At 38.4% G+C, this 22,001-nt stretch overlaps 2 protein-coding genes across 7 annotated transcripts in view; both read right to left on the bottom strand.

Moving 5' to 3' along the window:
- AQR (aquarius intron-binding spliceosomal factor) overlaps positions 1 to 4,319 on the bottom strand; it is a 49,904-nt gene extending 45,585 nt beyond the window's left edge. Inside the window, exons 1-4 of the mRNA XM_062619356.1 lie at positions 4,166 to 4,319; positions 3,233 to 3,289; positions 2,031 to 2,071; positions 934 to 969 (exon numbers count right to left, since the gene is read on the bottom strand). Coding sequence (XP_062475340.1) covers positions 934 to 969; positions 2,031 to 2,071; positions 3,233 to 3,289; positions 4,166 to 4,273 — 242 coding nt within the window. The 5' untranslated portion in view covers positions 4,274 to 4,319. The remainder of the gene's footprint in view (positions 1 to 933; positions 970 to 2,030; positions 2,072 to 3,232; positions 3,290 to 4,165) is intronic.
- Positions 4,320 to 11,155: 6,836 nt separating this feature from the next.
- On the bottom strand, positions 11,156 to 19,756 carry ZNF770 (zinc finger protein 770). 6 transcript variants are annotated; one of them, XM_062619371.1, is made up of 3 exons: positions 19,604 to 19,756; positions 18,941 to 19,011; positions 11,156 to 15,121 (listed from the first exon to the last, which is right to left on the bottom strand). In XM_062619371.1, exon 3 carries the CDS (start codon positions 14,987 to 14,989, stop codon positions 12,812 to 12,814), a length of 2,178 nt encoding a protein of 725 aa, XP_062475355.1. In that variant the 5' UTR covers positions 14,990 to 15,121; positions 18,941 to 19,011; positions 19,604 to 19,756; the 3' UTR covers positions 11,156 to 12,811. The 6 variants fall into 6 exon arrangements, with proteins under 6 accessions (XP_062475355.1, XP_062475349.1, XP_062475350.1 ...); XM_062619365.1 differs by lacking the exon at positions 18,941 to 19,011 and adding an exon at positions 15,661 to 15,905 and having other exon boundaries at positions 19,621 to 19,756; XM_062619366.1 differs by lacking the exon at positions 18,941 to 19,011 and adding an exon at positions 15,705 to 15,905 and having other exon boundaries at positions 19,621 to 19,756.
- Positions 19,757 to 22,001: the final 2,245 nt, after the last annotated feature.

Below are 22,001 nucleotides of genomic sequence, written 5' to 3'. Positions count from 1 at the left end.
AGAACATGACTTAAAGGACAAATGGCAATAAGATCAGGCTATAGTCCAGAAAGTACTAAAGTTAAATTACAGGCTGGTAACATTAAGAATGTTCATAAAAAGAACAAAAACCTCTAACTCCATGGTATTGCTGGTATACAAATTCCAGAATTCATACTACCAGCAAGCCATTTGTTAGTGTCAAAACCCAAACATAGCTTCTATTTTCCTTTCCACCTTTTCTAAAAGAGAAATAAAAAACATACGTAAGTTTGTCCTACTTTTCTAGTTAGTGGCACTACTTATATATTTCAGGCTTTTGAAACAAATAATTTATCTCAACCAAAACCCACCTCATTCTATCTGTTCCTAAGATTTGTGAAATAAAACAGAGCCAACAAAACATTAAATATTGTGGTTTAAAATATGTAAATATTGCCAATATTTATTTTACATCATTTTATACATGCTTTATAAGTTCTTCCAGGAAAAGTCTGAAGTAGATGTAAGAATCTTCTAAACAGATTTCCATTTATTTCCAAATGGAAAAACATGTTAGCAATGCTGCTGCAGCACATTTCACTTTTACCCTTGCCTAAGAGACTTAACCTAAAAACTTCCTCTGACTTCATCGAGTTCTGATTTCAGGCTTGATAACACATTCCAAATTACAGACCCAAGCTTTTTTACCTATTGCATTCATACCCTCTTTTTTGGTGCTTCGCTTACACTAGAAATTCAAGATACTCTGATATGTTACTTATGCTTATGAAATTAACCCCTCCTTAAATTAAGCTCTCCTCACTTCATTTTTCTAGGCACACAATTCAAGGCTTTAGTAAGTAGGAATAAATGAGAATACTAATTCAAACTGACTTACTGCTCTGCATTTGCTTCTTATCTTTACAGGTTCCTATGGAAAAATAACTCAGAATTTCATTCCAATTAGCTTACCTGAATTCAAGAAGCATTATCTTTCTAATAGCAAACCTAAAAAGGAAAAAGTAATCAATTAAAACACGTAAGAAAGCCTCCCATACACATCACAGCTGCATGGAAAACAGCTGTGTTTTCCCTTATTTTGTTATATAACAAAAGCTGTTGAAACATCTAGGAATTATTTCTGCTTCCCCCTCCCCCTTTTTCCCTTCCTCCATTTCCATGCAAGAGCACTTGAATGCAGAAGTAACTGTTGCAACACCTTGGAAGCTAAAGTTAATGCAGCTTCATTAAGCAATCAAAGACACATTAACAACAACAAAAAAAAATTAAAAAAAACACCCCAAAACATGATAAAACAAAACCCATCTAGATCTTTTAAATATGAAGACACCACTTCTAATAGCCTTGAAGACACAAACTGCTAGAAGCCGAGCGTCTTCTGAAAAACCACAACTATGTATTTCATCAGTTCATAATGGCGTATCTTCTGACTGGAAACTGAAGCTTATTCTGATCCTATATGGCAATTCTTAGACTACTTTCATAAAGGAATCATAAAGAGAATTCTCTCCAGAGCCCAAACTTCTCCAGAAAAACTCCAAACACCTACAGTTACAACTCTTTTCTGCACACAAAGCTACAGAATGCAGTTAATCTTGAATTGTCTCCACCATGTAACATCACATTTCACTGAAATAAGACTTCCTCTTTACAAACCAGGTAACAATAACCAGTGAAAAATCAAAGAGCTAGGGGCAGCACACTCCTCAAGTGTTTTTTTTTTAATTTACACACCTTAGTGACAAAAGAAGGGGTCAGCGTTCTATAACCATCACAACAAAGCCAATATAAACCTAAGCAGACTACCAGAGCAAGGAACCAAACAATATTATGTCCAACCATCACATTTATGAGCTCAAGAACTTTCTTTTTCCCTCATTCAGACTTTGAAATACCATAACAATTAAATGACTCGCATGCACTGGAGTAATTTTCATCTGCTTTAAACATGTTAATGCATTTTGAAATTCGACAAGACATTAGAAACCACTTCAATACAGATAATGTTGGAATGCTTGTCTGCAAGTGAAAGTGATTAGCGTACTTACTTGGACCTGACAATTTCTTTTGTATACACATCTTCAATAACCTATGGGAAAGAATATTTTTAAAAAGTGGTTAAGAATTTTATATACCTCAAGTGATTAAAATGTATTAAGACACCTTATGCACTGAAAGTTTCTCTGAATTATTTACTCTTTGCTCACTGCTATTTGATCAAAAGTGTTGTAACAATTATGTCTTGGCTCTGAAGAGTCCAGAAGCTTCACAGATACATTCCCACAAAGAAGGTGAACCAACTTCAGGATAAGCACATGACAGAGAACTGACTGGACCTTCATTCAAGTTATTCTGAAGGAATAATCAACATCTCGCTGAGATTTTTATAGAAAAGTCAAACAGATTGCAAATTCTTTTATTGTTAATCTTTGGCTTAGCGTTGAATTTAAAGAACAGTCTTTGAGAGTAAAGCCTGCAGCAACTCTGTCATCTGTTGTTACTCTTTCTTTTAACTGACATTTAACTACATCCAGACACTATTACGTAGTTTTTCCAACAGGACTGAAAGAATCTGCATTATCTGTTGCAACAGGCTCACTCTCGCATCATACGACACAGAGATGCAGTTCAACTGCTTATGTACATCCTAGTTCTAACAATAACAGATAAATACTACCACAGATACTACAAAGAGAGAGAGTGGAAAGGGAAATTTAGCCAAATATTCACAAGGGAATGAAACCAGATATTCAAGAACCCCATCTACAGAAAAACAAACGCATCATGACAAATTTTTGACATTCAAAACACACATATCCACCAGAACAGTAGTAAAGTTGTCTGATCAAAACTCTCTCAAGAAGCTTTTAGAAAGAAGCATACAGTTCAATAATACCTGCATCTTTCCTCCTTCTTTGATTTCCAAGAGTAGCCCCTCCTTAAGCACCTTTTGACTGTAAAGCAGATGCTCAAAAATCTTTCACTCTCCTAAGTTCTTTACCAAAATGAACTGAACAAATAGCAGGCAGGAGAACTGCACTGTTATAGCACACCACACACCTTCATAACACTGCCTACGTTTATAAACTACAAATACATTAACAAATTACAGAGTGTTAATCAGCTGCTGACCTTCCAAGCAGTCTGCTATACTCTTATATAAAATAAGCACCACGGGAGGCTGGCACATCAGAAAATGGTTGATCCTCATTCTTTTACACCCCAACACAATTTCAGTAGAAGTATTTACCTTTGAATCAAAAGGCAATTTTTTCTTCACATGTGGAGCCCAGTATTTATTTGCTAACTGTATGGGGAGAAGAAAAAAAAAGTTAAATAAATACATTTTCAGTTGTATTGATATAACAGCTCTATAAAACATTCCGTCCCAAACTTTATTTCAGTTATACCTCACTTAATTTCAGCTTATGGTAACTACAGGTAACAAAATTATGTTTTCCAACAGCAAGGCTTTCAACCATTTAAGGTTTTATACCTAAACCTTTTCCAAGAGAGGTGTGATTCTCTGTAAAAACTCCAGCTGTACAGGCTGTTATATAATAGGGGTTTAGAAAAGCCTAAGTTACTTCTAGCAAATCTCTCAAAAATGTGCCATGATCTTTCAGGGACAGCAAACCCCAGACTGCACACGATTACTCTCCCACTGAAGAACTTCACAAAGAACTACAGGCTATAGATAACTAAAATAGATAAGGTCTAATACCTTAAGGGTATGCGCTGTAGCCACCACTTCAAAACTCCTGAACTATGGTGGCAAGAGCTTCCTAACCCGCTTTACTCAACCTTTTTTGGTTGAAGAGGAAGGAAACCAGCATTTCCAGCATAAAAACAATAAAATAAAATTGAACACTTGCAGGAAACCACTTAAACTATTCAGCTACAAAGAACTATCAGTAACCTTTCCCGTGTAACAACGAATCTGATATACTGGACAGTACTGCTCTGGTAAATTTCTCTAGTCAACAAACGCTGGGGGCACACACCTCTTCCTACGTAACGCAGGCGCTAAACCTCTCTTTCGTTACGCCAAAAGGCTTTTCCCCTACCACCGACATGCCGCAAGCACTACTGAACCCCGGGCACCGCCACTACCGGAGCCGCCTTAGCCAGCACCCGGCTCCAGCAGCGGGAGCCGCGGCCCACAGATCCCCACGAATCCTACCTGGGTCACGTACTCCGCGTTGATCTGCGACACGGTGGGAGCCACGATCTTTTTCGGCTGGGCCGAAGAGGAAGAGGAGGAGGAGGAGGAGGACGCTGCCGCCGCCATGGTGCCGCCGGGATGCGCCCCGCCGCTTTCAGCCTGGGCTCTGCCACCCGCAGCGATGGCCGAGCCGCACCGACCTCCGGGCGAGGAGCAGCAGAAAGGGGAGCACTTCCGGGGACCGGCGCGCTAGAGCGGCCGCGAGGAGGGGCGGCTCTGGCGCCACCTGCCGCGCCCTCCTTGCTACTGCCGCCGGCGGGTGCGGAGCGGAAGGGTGGTGCCGGGCCTCTCCAGCCTGTCCCGGGGTCGGCCGCAGTAGCGCGCTTCCTGCCAGGCCCAGCGAGCTCCCAGCAGCGCACCCGGCCTTTGCAGGGGACACCCCGGTGAGCAGTTAAGGAGTCTCTGAAGTCTGAAAAAATGACGCAGCGCAGCAGGTTGCTTCTCACCCAGCCTCCAAAACGCTCTGTGAATCCACTTAGGATGACTCCTTCTATTGTATTTGTCATTTAGGGCAAAGGTTTCTGTCCAAAAACATCAAACATCCACCACCGAGAGTGGAGTGTGGCTGTGTTAGCTGTGCGATTCACAGCCCTGAAATCCAGGAAACCCATAGGGGACAGGCACAGTGGGGAGGGGAAATAGCACGTTCACACAAGTCAGGGTCTTGGTAACGATTTAGATTAGTTTGCGATTAACTCTATTTAGTAAACAGATTAATTAAGGAGGAAATGAAGAGCCTCCCTAGAGAAGTTCTGGGCTTTGTTTCTGCAGTCATCCAGCACCTGCCACTCAACCTACTTCAGGCTCCAGGCAGGTGCCACTGAAGCTGGTTTGAGTATGACCTCCTTTGTTTTGATATCAAGGTGATCTCCATTTCATCTCTTCAAGCGGAGGTTAAGCTAAATATTCTTTTTGAAGTTGAATTAGAATGTACAATGGGAATGGGAAACATAATGACAGTACCTTGAACAGGATCAGACAGCAGCTGCATTCAAATAAATACGCCTGCTGTGTGCCATTGCTTTAAAAGGTCCAGAAGATTTATGTTTTCTGTATGAAAACTAGTAAAATCAAAAAGTTAACAAAAGCACCAGTAACAGGTTAAATAAATAACAAGGACTGAGCATCATTTTCTTTAATGATTGAAACCTTAAGTGAGATCTGTATTTGATGAAAAATACGTGAATGTAAAGCACTGAAAATATACTTAAACCAATGGTACCCCACGTGACATTTAAATTTTGGTAAAAATCAGATCATTGAGAGGCTTCGATTGAACTTAATCAACCTAGAGTCTGTGGCTGACTTGGGCTTACTGAAATTATTCAAATACAACTACTCCTTTTGATGTCTGACCTTTCTCCATAGCCTGCATTCATGGACAGGTGTAGAAAATACAAGTAAAATTTACCTAAGCTCTGAGCTGGGTGGCTGAGCTTTATTAGCATGTTGCTCCATCTTACTGAACTATTTAAGCTGCAAATCAGTGATAAAAAAGGACAAAGAAATAAAAGTTCATTCATTACAAGAGGCTGAAAATAGGAAATCTTCTAAAATTGGCTTTCAAATGGGAGCCCAAAGTTTGACTTATGTTTAAGATGGACCATGAGACAATTAGGAGAGGCTGTGGTGGCTTGGTATCAGAGTTCAGAACAGCAGAGGTCATTCCAGAGGGCAAATCAGAACTAATTCTCTGAAGTAGCTTCTGATACCAGAAACTAGTATTAGATGCCTAATGTTAGGCAATATGATTACATCCCTCAGTGGCAATGTCAAATAAAGTGGTAAAGATCTCCTCTCTATAAATAATGCATTAAATACTTCTCTGTATGGAGTATTGTTTAGTTACAGAGTGCTGGAACAGTAGGACTACAAATGAATAGCTGAAGTATAAATTACTGCTTTGGCAAAATACATCGCTTTCAAGCCTCAAGAGCAGCTGAAACTTTAAAGAGGAGTTGTGGTAAGACTGGGCATAATGACACCCAGAGTTGTACTTACATCCCTATGAGCAACTCTCACCCCAGCTTGCAATACCTCAGCTTGCAACTGTCTATTAAGACTGGTCTCTTGAATGCGATGCTCAGTTTCCCCCGGAGTGGAGGCACATCTGTCACTTTCCACCCCAAACTGCTTTGTAGTTGGGGGAAAAATAAAAGTCTTGCATCCCATTGTCCCCACAGCCTTCAATGAAGTTCCCCATCTTTCTATACTCGTTGACTTAACACATCAAGAAAATCAAATATTCCCTCTCTTCAAAAATCTGTTAATTCATTCATGAAGACATGTATTATTTAATAAGTCACACATTTCAGTAGATGCAGTTTTCAAGAGTGTTATTCATTTCTAGGCTACATACAGTCCTGGTCAATTTATATTCAATGCTGCTTTCTTGCTTAATTAGCTCTTTTTGGTTTGAATGCTTGCCCTTCTATGTTCCTGTAGCTAGGAAAAACTCTTCTTTGTAAACTGTACAAGCCAAGATCACCACTAAGCTGGACATGGCTTTATCTCAATGACACTCTGGAACACAGTAGGTCAGGAAGCACCTACTGATAATCAGGTAGTGTTGTTTCTATGTTCTGTCCTGTCTACCTTTTAGATTAGGTTCTACCTAGAGTCACAGAAATTATTAATTTCTAGCAATGAAAACTCCAAACAATTAATCTATAAGTATTTCTAATATTAATTGATCTTAAGGTTTATTATTGTTTCAGGGTCTTCAGTGAGACATGACCACAAACTAGATTCAGCAGCTACATATTTCTAATACAGAATTTCACTTTTTACTGTTTCTCTTTCACACACATATATTTATCCTTCAAGTCTTTTATCTTTCAGCTTCTCAGACATAAGTAAACTCTGCACTGAGATGCAGAGTCAGTATGGGTATTATCTTGGACCTATGTAAACCCTGGTGGGAAAGCTAACTTCATAGCAGTTAGCATTCACATAAACATTCAGCCTGTTCATTATAGCTTTAATTCAGTCACATCACATTGCTTTTACTATTTTCTTTATATGCATTCTTCCAGTGCAAAACTATATCACTGTATTCATCTCATTAAATATGGGTACTCAGTATGTGTACTTCCACTCAGCAAATATGATGCCTCGGTTTAGTAACAGATGCTTCTTAAAATATTTAGAATTTTACAGTGTAAAGAAGCCATCAGTAGCATTCTGATTTGTGTATAAATATTTATTTAGCACACGTTCTGGCCAATGTACTGCCCTTGATTTTTGTGCAAAACTCACAGTAACTTCAATGGAAATTCTCAGCTCATGACTAGAAGAAAATATGGCTAATTGAGCAACCCAGCTGCTTTTACATCCCAGAATAGCAAGCAGTGCCTCTAGTGAAGGAGGTGGGGAAGTAAGAGAGTTTATGTCATTCTTAGCTTCCTGTAGCTGGGCTTACATTTGAGTAACAGCTCAAGTTAGAGCAGACTCTGGGCTATTCTAATTATCTTAAGAGACATCTAGTTAGGTTCATACCAACTGGAGGATAACAATGGTATGAAGACAAGAGACTAATGGCCAGTAAAGCTCTAGAAATATTTGCTGAAAATCCTGCAAGAGGCTGTTATGTGGCAAAATTTCTATGGAACAAAAAAATTAATGTAAGAGAAATCTGTTTGATGGAGGAATAGGTCTTCATCACTGAAATGAGATTCTAAGGCAAGTAACGGCCTTTCTGCTAATGCTAGGGAAATGCTGTGGGAAGTTGAATCTATTTGCAGCATCATTGTGAAAGCAAATTCTCAATCACATCCTTTCTCACAATGTACAAAAAAAAAAAACAGATTGCAGACAAAACTGATATGTATCTGATACGCAGCATAAAACTTAATCAGGAGAGAACAATTCTAAGATGCTGAGAGCTAGCTCTAGTCTCCTAAAGCTTTCACCCGTGCCTTTCTCCATATTTTCTAGGCTTTTGGTAGTCATTTCCACTAGCACGCCAGGATTTTAAGAGAGGATAAAATGACAGGAGTCTCCTATATTGGGGATACTCAAGGCCTGCCTGGACAAGTTCCTGTGTGATGTACTCTAGGTTACCCTGCTCTTGCAGGGGGGTTGGACTAGATGATCTTTTGAGGTCCCTTCCAACTCTTGGGATTCTGTGATTCTGTGTGACAGTAAAACAGAATAGCTCTTGAGAAGACCAAAATTTATTATACAGTAATTTATTACACAGTAGTGGCCACGTAATTCTCTGTATTTCCTTCACTATGTGAGCAAAGTACACTCCAGTGCCATATCTGGAGAAGCAGCCATAAGCAAAGCTGGATAGCCACCATTTCCATATGCTATTGCTATCCTACATACCCAGACCACTTTTCAATGGCGAATGACCAGCCACAGAGTTCATCATAGCTAGTCAGCTGCTCCCATCTTCATGCACGCGCATCCTCAGGCACCATTTTGCATGCCATGGCAGCACATGTGCAACAACCAGCTCCATGAGCCTCTGCAAGTCACATATGGGGTTTCACGGGTCCATACAGATTTGGACCAGGGACACTGGAAGGATTCCAGTGAAGAGGAAAAATTTCAGTGGCACACCCAAACTGTGTCGGGTGTATAGCAGAATCAAGCCACACATTAGCATATCCTAGAGGCAGACAGGAACTGGAATGGCAGAGTACAGGAGTAAAACAGCATTTAAAGACTTGGAGTAACTCAGGATGTACAAAATGACACTTTCATGTTAGAACAGCAATTTTTGAACAAGGAAAGGATCAATTCTACTTGTGAGTTATTTTGTTGGCATAAGGCCGACTTCTTCACTTGCACAGACATTGAAGATTCACTTTTTTAACACACGCTAAGAAAGATGCTGTTTAAAAACTACTTGACAGAACTAGTCATTATATGAAAAAGTACAATTAATTTGCTCAACCTGGAGAAAATAAGGTATGTGAGACCATAAAAAAGTCACTTCTGTAACTTCAATTTTCCTTATGATAACTGCCTCTCAGACACATCTCATCTATAGCCATCAGACCATAAAACTAGGCTATTAAGGTAAAACTTGCATTTTAAAAATCCACAAAACCTTGTGCTAGGAATATGAACCGTGACCCCTTTAGTTATTTAGGACATCTAGACATTTTCAACATTATTACAAGGGGCCATTAGAAAGACTGAACCCATAGCCTTTATTGATTTAAGTCATCCAACTGTACTTAGATAAGTGTTACTCAAGAGAGCTACTGTTGTGAGATTATGACTTTCAGAGTTTTACATTTATACTAGAAGGTAGCCAGGAAAACTAAGCATTAAGTCCAGCACCTAAATTTGAAGCCTCAGGTCTCATTAACTTCAATTCCATTTCTTTTGTGTTTGTCTCCCATTTGCCTCACTAAGGTTTCTTCTTGGCTCTTGGTATAAGAGTGAGAGCAGATCACAGACAAGTGAAAAACCAAACACTCTGTGAGAAGCAGGTACAAAAGTGATTAAACAGTTTTTCTGTGGTTTATGATGGCTTGTCTTCCTTTCTGAATTTTCCCCTAGACATACATAGGAATATTTACATATATATTTTGCAATTTTTCGTTTTCTGCAGACACTGCAAGGATAGCACAGCAATCAAATCATAAATATTTAGTTATCCATAGCCACATTTCCTAGATAGAAAATGATGTGATCAGTTGGTACTGCAGTTCCAGTGAATTTACTATTGTGTACTTTGTCTTAAAAGTACTTTTACCTTTTTCTGTTTGTTTTAAAATATTTGACCTTTTGTTTGTTCACACAAAACAACCTCAAAGCTGTATCTGCATAATTTGAGAGGTTCTCCTCGGGGAGAGCTCAATATTAACACATGAGGACCCACTGTTTTCCTGTTCACAGTATCACAGTATGCTGGAGATTGGAAGGGACCTCAAAAGATCATCTAGTCCAATCCCCCTGCCAGAGCAGGAACACCTAAATAACGTTACACAGGAATGTGTCCAGGCGGGCTTTGAATGTCTCCAGGGAAGGAGACTCCACAACCTCCCTGGGCAGCCTGTTCCAGTGTTCCGTCACCCTCACTGAGAAGAAGTTCCTTCTCAAGTTTAAGTGGAACCTCTTGTGTTCCAGTTTGCACCCATTACCCCTTGTCCTATCATTGTTTGCCACTGCCATTCTGTTTGCAGGAATATTTGCAGGAATATGCATTGGTTCTGCATATAGTCTTTAAAAAAAAATAATCCACTACTTCAGTACTATGAGATTATTGCTATATGACATCAGCTCATTCTAACAAAACCAGAGGCAACAGCTCTGACACCAAAATATAATTCAAAGATTGATGGCCTGAATTTGCCTTGATTATGAACAACACAAAGTGTTACTGTTAACACTGGGAAAACCATTCTAGCTCAAATTCTCAAAGGTACTTGGAGAATTTTACTGTTAACTTCAAAAGAGACAGGATTTCAACCTTAGGTTTTTTTTTCTCCTTCTGCTTTACCTTTTCCTAGCTAGTTTATGCTATAATCCCCTCAAAATAATGACTTTATACTGACACAGAACTTCTCATAAAGGGACAGAGAGCCAGATAAACAAAGTGGCCCTTACTGCCCTTCTGAAATCCCATGGAACCCAAATATTACATTAGTTTCCAAATTAATCAGACAGTAGCACCTCACATACATGTCTATTCACCCCTGAAAAGGAGCTTTTTATATATTTCTTTTCCCTCATTTTACTCAAATTGAGTATTTTCAAAACACACCTAGTGTTCTCTGAACATCACTCTCAAACATAGCAATTTTTTTAAATGACTGTGACTCCTTAAGAAAGATCTTACTATCTTTAAACATATTTCTATTTGATAACAAAAGAGATCTTGAAGCCTATTTCTCTAACATGCAAAGTTAGTTATTTTACTTCTTTGGAAATTGAATATTACATAGTTTCAAAACTGACCTGCACATACAGTATACAATTAAAGTCCAGTATAAACAAAATAGTTTATTACAAGTATTTTAAAAGCTCTACCATACACTTTCAAAACATTTTATACAGTATTCTTTCAATATGAAACAATTCACATAGGAAGAAAAAAAAAATATATAAGTGTAGTCATTATTAATGTACTGATATTGTCTGTCATACAAAAGTCATAGTTAACTACAGACTGCTTCTGAGTACCCTTCCTGATTTTATTCTCTCTGAAAATAGGAAAGAGTAACAGGTACGAAAATAAAACCTCCATTTCCTTTATACCAAATACTACAAAGCTCATGCCACAGCAAAACCTGGATAAAACACTTCAAAAATTAAAACAGAACCAAAAAAAAACATTTTACTTAAATAAATACGGATCTGTTTAAATAATGAAAAGAATGCCATGTATCTTACAGACATTAATTTAGAAACAGGATTAAAAACTTAAGGTTTCAAGTTGCATAAGAATGTAAAATATCCTAAAAGGTAGTTTTTCAGTGAAAGAAAAAAAAAAAAGACTTAATTCTTCTTCATAATGAATAAATCTCCACTGCACTTTCACTTTTTGCCAGTCCCACAAGCACAGCAGCTCTCTACTTACCAGAAAGTATAACTACAGATTCTATTAATACAAAATCAGAATTACCTAATTGAACTAAAAGTAATTTTCAGTCTCTTATATTTAATGTAACAAGAATATGACTTCCTGACAAAACTGCTCATCTGAGTTATTATCACATCTTAGAGAACATTTCTTTTACTGGTGCAATATGTATGCTAGGAGACTGGAACAGATGGTAAGCCTGTTTGTAATGTTAATGATAATTTCTTGTCCTCTTTTTTTTTCTGAAAAAATAGTTCACTATTGTATGAATTTGAAAAAAAAAAAAAGCTAGAAAAGGCAAGGAATATACAAAGAACTGGAGATAATGAAATGGTAGAATGGATTAACTGATTATAAACCCTGCTATTTTAGCATTGCCTACTTACATTTTAAGAAGGGGAAAGATCTAATTCCTTATGCATAGATCTCCAAGCACATTACAAAGCAGTTAAATTTTTTTCTATTAACTGTTCTATAATGCCACATCTACATTTTTTCTCATTAAACTTCTTCCCCCTTTTCTACTCAATTCTTCTTTGCTTCTTTTATCTAAACATAACTATGGGATTTTCTTATTTTTTTTTTAGTATGAAATATACACAGCAAGTATCCTTTGCTTGCAACATACAGGGAGCCAAAAAAAAAGTAAAAGGACCATTTTTTCTCCATTCTGGACATTACCTTTTTATCTTTATTTTTCTGACAGTTATCATGGGACAACATAATGTCATAAAATATTATATAAAGGTTTAACTTTTAAAATACGTGACTTCTGGAGGACTGCAGATTACTGCAACATTATTAATATGGTAAGAATGTGTATTTATAAATTAACTTAGGAAAAGAAATGCAATAAAAAAGCCACTTTGCTTTTTGTTTGTTTTAAACATCTCCTCACATTTTTCACATATTATATCAAGTAGACAGTTCTGAAGACAGTACATTAATTCTTCAACAGATCATCTCCATAACAGAAAAGGATAATCCCTTTCGGTCAGTTGTTCAGTCTAACATATGCCTTTTAATAATTATGTAACCCAAAATGTCAACATACAGTTTCATAGGACATTATTCAGTTTTGATAAAAACAGTATGTTCTCTGGCTGCTGCTCAGTAGAACTCAGCTTTAAACTTTCTTTAGCATGAATAAGGTGATGCCTTTTCAAATGTGGGGCCTGCCTGAAATTTTTACCACAAACAAAACATTCAAAGGGCTTCTGTCCAGCATGCATTACGTAATGTCTTTCAAGCTTAGAAGGTGATTTAAAAGTTTTAAAACAGATACTGCATTGATACAGTTTGTTAGCAACTTTGCTTTTTTCAGTACCTTCAGAAAAATCGTGCCAATAGCCATAACTGCTTTGCTCCATTTCCAACGAATTACTACACAAATACGGCTGTACGTTTCTACTGCTGGTGTCAAGGACAAAGTCCCCTGACTCAATTTCAACTTTGATTTCAGCTGCTTGGTTTGATTGAATCAGCTCAAATTCTTGAAAGCCAGATGCCTGTGAAGGTGTTTGAGAATAATCCGAATAACCCACAGGCTGAGAAGACTTAAATTGAATGTGATCTCCCCGATGATTGAAAAGTTTGTTCAGGTTTTCAAATTCTACCTGGCAAACAGGGCTTTTATGGGGTTTCTTTTCAGTATGGGTGAGCTGATGTCTTTTTAAGTGAGCTGACTGTCTAAATGTCTTCCCACAAACATTACAGCCAAAGGGCTTCTGTCCCGTGTGTATAAGATAATGTCTTTGAAGTTTGGATGAAGACGGGAAGATTTTTTCACATCTATCACATTTACACACTTTGTTAGGTATATTTTTAGCAGAAGCTGAAAAAGCACACTTAAGTACTTCCGGATTATCAAAGACACCATCATCTGAGGAACCATAAAAATCATTCTTTTTATTATCCAGTGAATCACCGATGCTTAACATGCTTTCACCAGTAAGCATACCTTTTAAATCAATTCCAAAGTCGTGAGGTTGCAGGTGCTCTTCCCAAGGTAACGGCACAGAAAACATTCTTTTCAACCGATTACTAGGTGCCTTGTGTATGTCAAGCTTGCGATGGCAACTCTTGAAAGGTTTAGTGGAAGCACGGTGATCAGAGCCCTGATCTCTAGCTGCAACCAGGTCACGACTTTTAAAGTGACCTGATTTTGGTTTTTTTCCGTCAGTCAGAGAAAAATCTGTTGCCTTTCCACCAGTACACTTCAGCTTCTTCAGGATCTTACTTTTCATGCTGACTGAGCGGCTGCATGCCGTTATACTATTATTTGAACTTTTGCCATCTCTCAGATAACATTTGTGCAAATTTAGGACCTGCTCTGTTTCAAAACACTGCTTGCATGCAGGGCACTGAAAGGGTATGATATAGATTAACTGAGCATCACGTGGGTCATTCTGTGACTCACAGGTGTCAGCATTCTCAAAATTATCCATCTTCCCTTCCAAAAGGTTACATGTTCTGGGATATTTAAGAGTCTTTGCTTTGTATACAATATTGGGAAAAATCCTGTTTCTGACATGAAGCTGTCTGTGCTTCAAGAGTTTACTCTGTATTTTAAACCCCTTCTGACAAAAGCTGCATTGAAAAGGTCTTTCTTCTGTGTGTGTAAGCTGATGGATTTTCAAGTGTGTTGACTGTCTGAAAGATCTGCCACATGAAGAACACTTAAAGGGTTTCTGACCAGTGTGAATCAGGAAGTGTCTTTCTAGCTTAGATCTTGATGGAAATGTCTTGTTGCATGATTCACAAGCATGACTTTCCTTTCTCCTTCTAGCACCATGTAGAAAATTTGCCTTCAGACACTGATGCAGCATCCAACTCTCTTCAGTTGTAAAAGATTTCCAGCACACAGAACATTGAAATATGCCACAAGTGACCATGTCTTTCTCAGAATTTACAAAGCTTTCTGCTTGCTTGGTATTCTGGTAATTTTCATTATGATGCTGCTGATGCTCTAACAAAGTGATTAAGTTTCTGAAGTTTCTGTAACAAACAATGCACTTAAAGGGTAGATTATGGGTTAACTGATGCCTCTCCAGGTGGACTAGCTGCCTAAACGTTTTATGACATACATGACATTCAAATGGCTTTTGACCAGTATGTATCAGATAATGCCTAGCTAATTTTGACGGAGTTTCAAACTGCTTATAGCAAATGTCACAAATATATGGCTTTTTCTTGGGTATCCCATCAGCTGTTACACACTGCTGAACTTTCAACATTTTTGAAAAGCAATTGCACTGTGCCTACTGTTCTTCAGTATTTCAAGTGAAATCATCAACTGCACACTAAGATGGAAGGCTGTAGAAGCAGCAAATTTTCTTATGAGAAATATTCTTAAATCCCACAGGTCCCTAAAATAAGAAAAAGAGCATTATTTTAGCCTACATTCCTACATAATTGCCTAAATTTGTCTCATTTTTAATGAGACCAAAAGCATCCAGATTAGAATACTCCTGATTTAGCTTTGCTTAAAATGCTTAAAATCTCCTTGTAACAGAGCAGTCACTCATTATATTAACATGATATGGAAAAACGACACTGTTTTCCAGAAGCAACAAACAAGTTTAAGTCAAGCTCAAGCTATACTTCCAAATAATATACAGTTCAGCTACATTATGATATTTCAGGTTATTTACAAATAAAGCACATTCTTAAAACAAACAAACAAACAAAAACCAAAAAAACACCCAGAACAACCAAAAAAAAAACAACTCCAAACCCCCCAAAATACAGGATTTTACAATAATTCACTGTAATTGTTTTAGTCTAAACCAAAATCATGAAGTAGTTTTAATTTTAATTGAATTTTCAACAGAAAGAACACAGTTAGGGAAGTTACTGTTTCTTAGCTAAGGCATAATGACTGACAAAAGAATGACTTTGCAAGTACCATAGTTCATGAAATGTTATTAAAATATTTATAGGAAAAACAACCATTTAGTCCAAGCCCTCTACTGTGAGGCCAACTCATGTCTAGACAGTTTCCAAAGCAGTCTCAACTTCTGCTGAAGGAGATTCCTTAATCTCTGCAGAGCTCCTGCTCCAATGTGCCACCCTCTCATGAAGATTCTCCTTGCACTCAGCTGAGCCTTTCTTCACTACAAAGTTATTGTCATTGTCTTTTCCCCTGTGAACCTGGAAAATAAATAACAAGTGTTCTCTGCCACCGACTGTGTATTTAAAATCTCCTTTCTCTTATGTGGAGTTTGTTTTTTCAAAACTAGAAAAACTTTTTTTTTTTCTAAAGTACTGGTTTTAGGTCAACTAAAAAAAAAAAAAAAAACAAAAAAAAACCCAAAACCAAACAGATTGGTCTTTTTAAGCATTTCTAGACTTACTTAAATTGGTCACATCCTTCCTAAACTGTAGTAAACCAGACCACGTATTTCAGCAGTATGAACAACAGAATAAAAATATCTCTATCAAATTACATATATCCCTTTACAAAAAAAAAAAAAAAAGACAAAACAGATGGGGGGAGCGACCTTTAAAGCAACAACATAAGAGTTAGGACTTGTAATAGCTTTAACATGCACAGGACATTTCTACTAACCCCATTTGTGGTATTTTGATACTACAACTCACAAAATATATTCTTTTTACACACCAGCAGAATAAAAGAAACAAAAATAATTTACTCAGTATCTCCAAGAGCCCCATCTCTTCACAAAGAGATAATGTCCCTAGGTTTTAAAAATCCAGAAATATTTGGAAAGTCCATTTCAAGTCATTGCAAAGAATAAATGCCTATTGCAACTTACAACAAGATTCAAGACACATGCACAAAAGACTTAAAATATATGGTGAACCAATACTTCCCTTAACCTTAACAGAGAGAAACCTGATCATCTGGTAGAATCATTTCACTTCTAACAGGTGTTAAGAGGAGGAACATGTTCCTATGTAATTGTGGGCCTTATTAAATAACATTTGGACATATGCCTTAGATGTAATTGTCACCTAATCTCACTGAAGTAGTTCAGGATAGCATTTATCAATGCTGAAGCAGTTCAGAAAGTCAACTTTATTATTCTCTCTTCCTGTTGAATTTTAACAGCTACTCAGTTTCAGTCCTCTTTTGAAGATGTAAGAAAACACAATGCTTTTAGGAGACCCCCTTCTCCTCCCAGTTATCACATCATATGAAAACTGGAAGTTTAGAGAGAGTAAGCATGTGACACCAAATGCTTTCCAGTTTGTGCTACTGTGAAACTAGAGACAGGTAGGCTGAGAAAAGCTTCTCTGCTATGCTGAAAGTTTCTGTACTGCTCAAGGCACCCTCCATTATCAGGGAAGAAAAACCTCTTGAGAAAGAACTGTAAAGAGTGATGAATCTTAGTTAAGATACTGTCATGCAGTTCTAATTTACACATCAGGAAAACGCTCAAACAGTATAGTGACATGCAAAGAAAAAAAAAGTCCAAAGAGACAGCTGTGTCATATTACACAAGGGATTTTGTATTTAGCTTATAATTTTTTTAAAGATTCTATCTGGTGAATGAGAAAAATGCTCTATAGCACAAGGTGTCAAAAGCAGAGTAGAGCTTGCTGCAGTCTCCGCGCCCTGTGAAAGATGGAAGGCTCAGATAAGGTAAACTTAGTGAATGCAAGGGAAGGAAGAAGGAGCTAAAATGGACATTACAGTGTGGCCCAAATATATTTTCAAATCCTATTTACTCAGGACACACTTATTGCACTATTTCAGGGTGCTCTGTGACTTGCACATCTAAGGAATAAACATGCTGCTGCTAACCATCAAAGAGCAAAAGACCATCTTGGAATATTGTCTCCTGCCAGGCCTGGAAGCACACAAGCTTGTCCTAATTAAAGTCAGAAAATGTACTTCCCTACATGATAAGGATTTAGTTTGTGACATAGGTCCAATCCAATTTTAAATTGGCACTATTTTTCATCTTGGCTGTGAGGTCATGCAGAAAAACAGAATCAAGAAGTAATACAGGCCATTGAAGGTCCACAGAGAACCCTCCTAAATCTAGTGTTATTTAATGTTTAAGTAAATATTTATGTTTACTAATATTACAGGTGGCAGCAAGCTGCAACAAAATGGAAACACAATGAAAGAAAATTCTGGATTCTAATCTAGTCTTTACTAATTGGAGAGTTGTTGTTTTTTTTTTTTTAAAAAAAAAAAAAGGAAGTGCACTTTAATAAGAATAAATACCAGGTCTTAGGTCTTCAATTTAGGCAAGAATAATCAGCTGGAAGGGAACAACATGCTGGGTTATAGTTGTGCATAAAAGCCCTTGAAGTGTAAGCTAGAACAGAAGCTGAGTATGCCAGCAGCATGCCATCCATACCAGGATGCGTAAACTGAAGTAAAGTTTTGATGGCACATAAATCTTCCATACTATTCACTACTGCGTAGAATTCAGCTGGAATACTCTACCCAGATTTGAATACTGTCCTTCAAATTGAGACAAGCATATGAAGTAATTAAAATTAATTCAGAGAAGAGGATCAAGAATCATCAGAGCTTAAATGCATAACGTACACGAAAAGTTTAAAGTAACCGGGAATGTTTAAGGAACAGACCCGAGTTAAAAAAAAAAAAAAAAGCCCCAAACAAAACCAAACATAAGAGCCAGCTTTAAAGAAAGTTGTTCCCCATGCCATTTACAGATGTGACTAGAAATGGCTTCAAATTATAGCAGGAAGGATTCAAGTACATTACTGTCCTTACAGTTTCAGAGTTTTTCTTAGTGAGTATACAAGTTGTATGGGGAGATTGCTCTACCACCAACACTGGAGGTCTCTAAAATTGGTTGTACAAACACCTCTGAAATTCCCACACCCACAGAGCTGACCCTATACAAGATAAATATTCTGCCTTGCTTTCCTATGGCTCATTAATATAATTCAAAAGAAGACAATAATTGAAAACTTAATATATTTCCAAAGTTGTCACTGAAGAATCCTTCCACATTATTATTAGTATACCCTCAGATCCTCGAGATAAGCTAACACTTAGAGCTTTCCTGTTAAAAGAAAATTAATTGTAACAATGATCGTGTGCAGAAAAGTAACGTGCCTCTTGCAACATTAACTACAAATCAGACTGTGAAAATCTAGCTGCTGATACACAAAATGCATAGCTTGCAATAGAGGTAGGAACCTAAGCGCTGAGGCAAGCACATCGCAGTCTAGATTACCTCGCCGTCTTCCCCTAGGGAAAAGTTTCCCGCGATGGGGCAACCAATCACACCAGAAACGTACCCTTCACCTGCAAGTCACACAGACATCAACATCTCATTTATGCATCCTCAAAACTAACTGTTCTCATTCTTACACACTTTCCCTGTATTTTTGAAAGCATTTTCTGAAGCAAAACAGTACAAGAGACACATGATGGCCCGGCAGGGCCGATACAAGAACAAACCCAAGTTCTGCCGAAGGGGCCTGAGACCCCCGGGGCAAATACCACCCCCCAGCAGAATACACTTAAATCCAGTTAGAAATTTAAAAGCAACTGGTGAGGTGGCTCTTGCAGCAGGTATACCGCCAACTGGCACACGGCCACGCTCGGAAAGCGGGCTCTCCGCTGGGGCCGCACCGTCCCGGCCTGCATCCCGCCCGCCGCGGCTTCTCCAGCCAACAGCGACACACCTGCCCGCCGACTAGCCGGCACTGGCATGGCTCCGCACCCCGGCACTGGCGTGGCTCCGCACCCCGCCGTGCCCAGGGGCTCTGCCCCGACGCACTGCATTGCCGGCCGGCAGCGCCATGCCGGGGCCGTAACCAACCCAGCAGCCCTGACCGCGGGCCGAGGAGAAAGACCGTAACGGAGGATCGGGGCAAAGAAGGGAGCAACCTACAGAAACAGCTACCGCACCTCCACCTTCCTTATCGTTAACAGGTTGCTGCCGCCTAAACTCTTCCCCCGGATGGCACCGGGACGCGAGGAAACCCGGGCCTGAGCTTTCCGTTCCCCCGCGCAATCCGGCCCCGCCCCCCATGGCTTTGAGGCCGGGACGGGTCTGGGACAGGCGCCTTCCTGCTTTATGTCTGTGCGGGCAGAAAGTGTTCCATGGCTCTCCTGATCGATTATCAGTCGCTGGACACACGTTATGCCCTATAAATATGACACTTTTTCTACTTCAGCTTCCTAAAAGCAAGTAACCGGTTCCCTGGGGTTGTGGGGTCTGCACTTAAAAGTATGCTGGTAGTGTTACCCTGTAGTGTGACAAACCCACTGTTAGGCCATACCCACGGGCCTAAAAGGCCAATACTGTGCTTATCACTCATGGGGCAGAACTCTTACTACTTGCAATAAAACAAAGGGAAAGCCAGAATCATAGTAATTTATGTCTCCTTTTTTTTAAAGAATTAAGCTGGAAATCAGTGGTCTCTGATGTGTAGTTTATGTAGTACAAGCCATTGCAGTAGGATACCAGTTGATTAAACAGTAACAAAACAGACTTTTACAATCAAAATTCCAGTTTGGGATAGAATGTACACCCAATCACCTCTTCCACATGTTGTGGGTATATATATATATACATATATATACACACACTTTACTCATGAATTTTGTATACATCAAGGAAAAAGAAGTTGACAGCACTCACAGGCCTAAACATAATTTTCAGGCCCTGGTATCTCTGCAGATCTCTCCTGGGGATACACTTTTTGATATCCAGAAACAACTGTCTGTAGAACAATCATTACTTCTTAGTTTAGAAGTATGAAAAATCAAGTCTCATCACCAGTGGTACTAAATAATATCCAACCTAGCTTGCAACACATAAGCTGAATTTTAACATTACAGAATAAAATTTGCTTGAAATTAAGCTTAAATGCTCAGGAAAACAGCTTAAATAGCGTTGATTGTTACTTCAATTGTGTACAATCATTTATTAACCCCACTGGAAGACAGCCAACTCTTGTGCTCAAATTGGGGATTGGGACAGCCTATAGCTGAAGCTTGGTAACCCTGTATGATCGCAAACAGGCCACTTATCCTTCTAGATGTCATTTCCCACCTGTACAAAGTGAATGATATTGGCCAGATGAATCTCATAAAGCTATTCAGAAAAGTTATGAATAATTTAAGAATTGCAGATCAGATGATTATATATCTTTTTTTTAAAAGCATCTCTTTAAAGTATATCCAGCCTTAGCAGTCTGTTCTTCATGAGGCTGCTGACCTGGTCTGAGGCAAGATGCACGAGCAGCTGAATTCTGCTTGTGCCTGGTAACAAATGTAGCAGTTCCACAGCTGGTGTAGAGTGTTGTAGCTGTCCTGGTTTTAATAAATACCAGCTGAGGATCTGTTTGTATAGTTCTGGGAGTTAGCAGAGAGCATAATCAAAAAATACTAAATTCAGTCCTGGCCCAGATATACCAAAACAGGTGAATTGATGCAATATGTTTTTGTAGGAAATGCTGTGAACATACAGAATCGATTATTTGCTTTTATATGCTAAACAATAAAATACGCAGGGTTTGTAGAAAATACAGTATTGCAACATTGTAGCGACAACGAAAGACTTCCTAGGGGTGGAAGGTGCTGATACCTAAAATCTAAACTAACCTCAGTCATCTGTTTATGATCCAACCCACATCTTGGTTTTGGATATGGCTTTTTGTAACCTGACCATGATTATTTTCACCATCCCGTCCCACTTCCAAAGTCACTGGGACTTACTCATTGCCCTTTGCCTCCTGATCTGGGTGTCCTGCTAAACTGTATGTAGATATGTGCTAAGATCTTGATGCTACGTGCCATGAATACAGACCATTCCTGAAAATGTTCTCCAGCTGCTTTTTCCTTCTGATGTTTCCACACCCAGATACTGCTATTGATTCACCATACACACTGATCTTAACATTTCTGTGACAATTCTCTACATACTGAAAATGTGTGTGTTTTGGTATACCCATTATCACTGTTTCATTTATCTAGATTAGGTTGTATTTAATAGAGAAATAAAACAGGAGGATACTGAAACAATCTGCATGGTTGTTATCTGACTTGGCACTCAAGCTGCTAAACAGATCTGGTTCTTGTGATACCTGCAGTGTTACACGTTAAGATTTTTTTTTTTTTTTTACCGTTTTTCTTTCAAAGAAAAGAAAGCCTAAAAAATAAACAGTGAAAGAATTACTAAATTTTCCTTAAAGAAAAATTTGACAATACTATAGTCTCAATAGCTAGAACTGAATTTCGGGATCCTGAAATGCTGAGTTGTCTTCATTTCTGAAAAGACAACT

This window comes from Pezoporus occidentalis, unplaced genomic scaffold, assembly GCF_034315485.1.
Source record: "Pezoporus occidentalis ecotype Australia unplaced genomic scaffold, CSIRO_AGI_Poc_V1 ctg21, whole genome shotgun sequence".
Lineage (NCBI taxonomy): Eukaryota > Metazoa > Chordata > Aves > Psittaciformes > Psittacidae > Pezoporus > Pezoporus occidentalis.
Note: the sequence above shows the minus strand (reverse complement) of the source record. Positions and strands in the feature narration are given on the sequence as shown.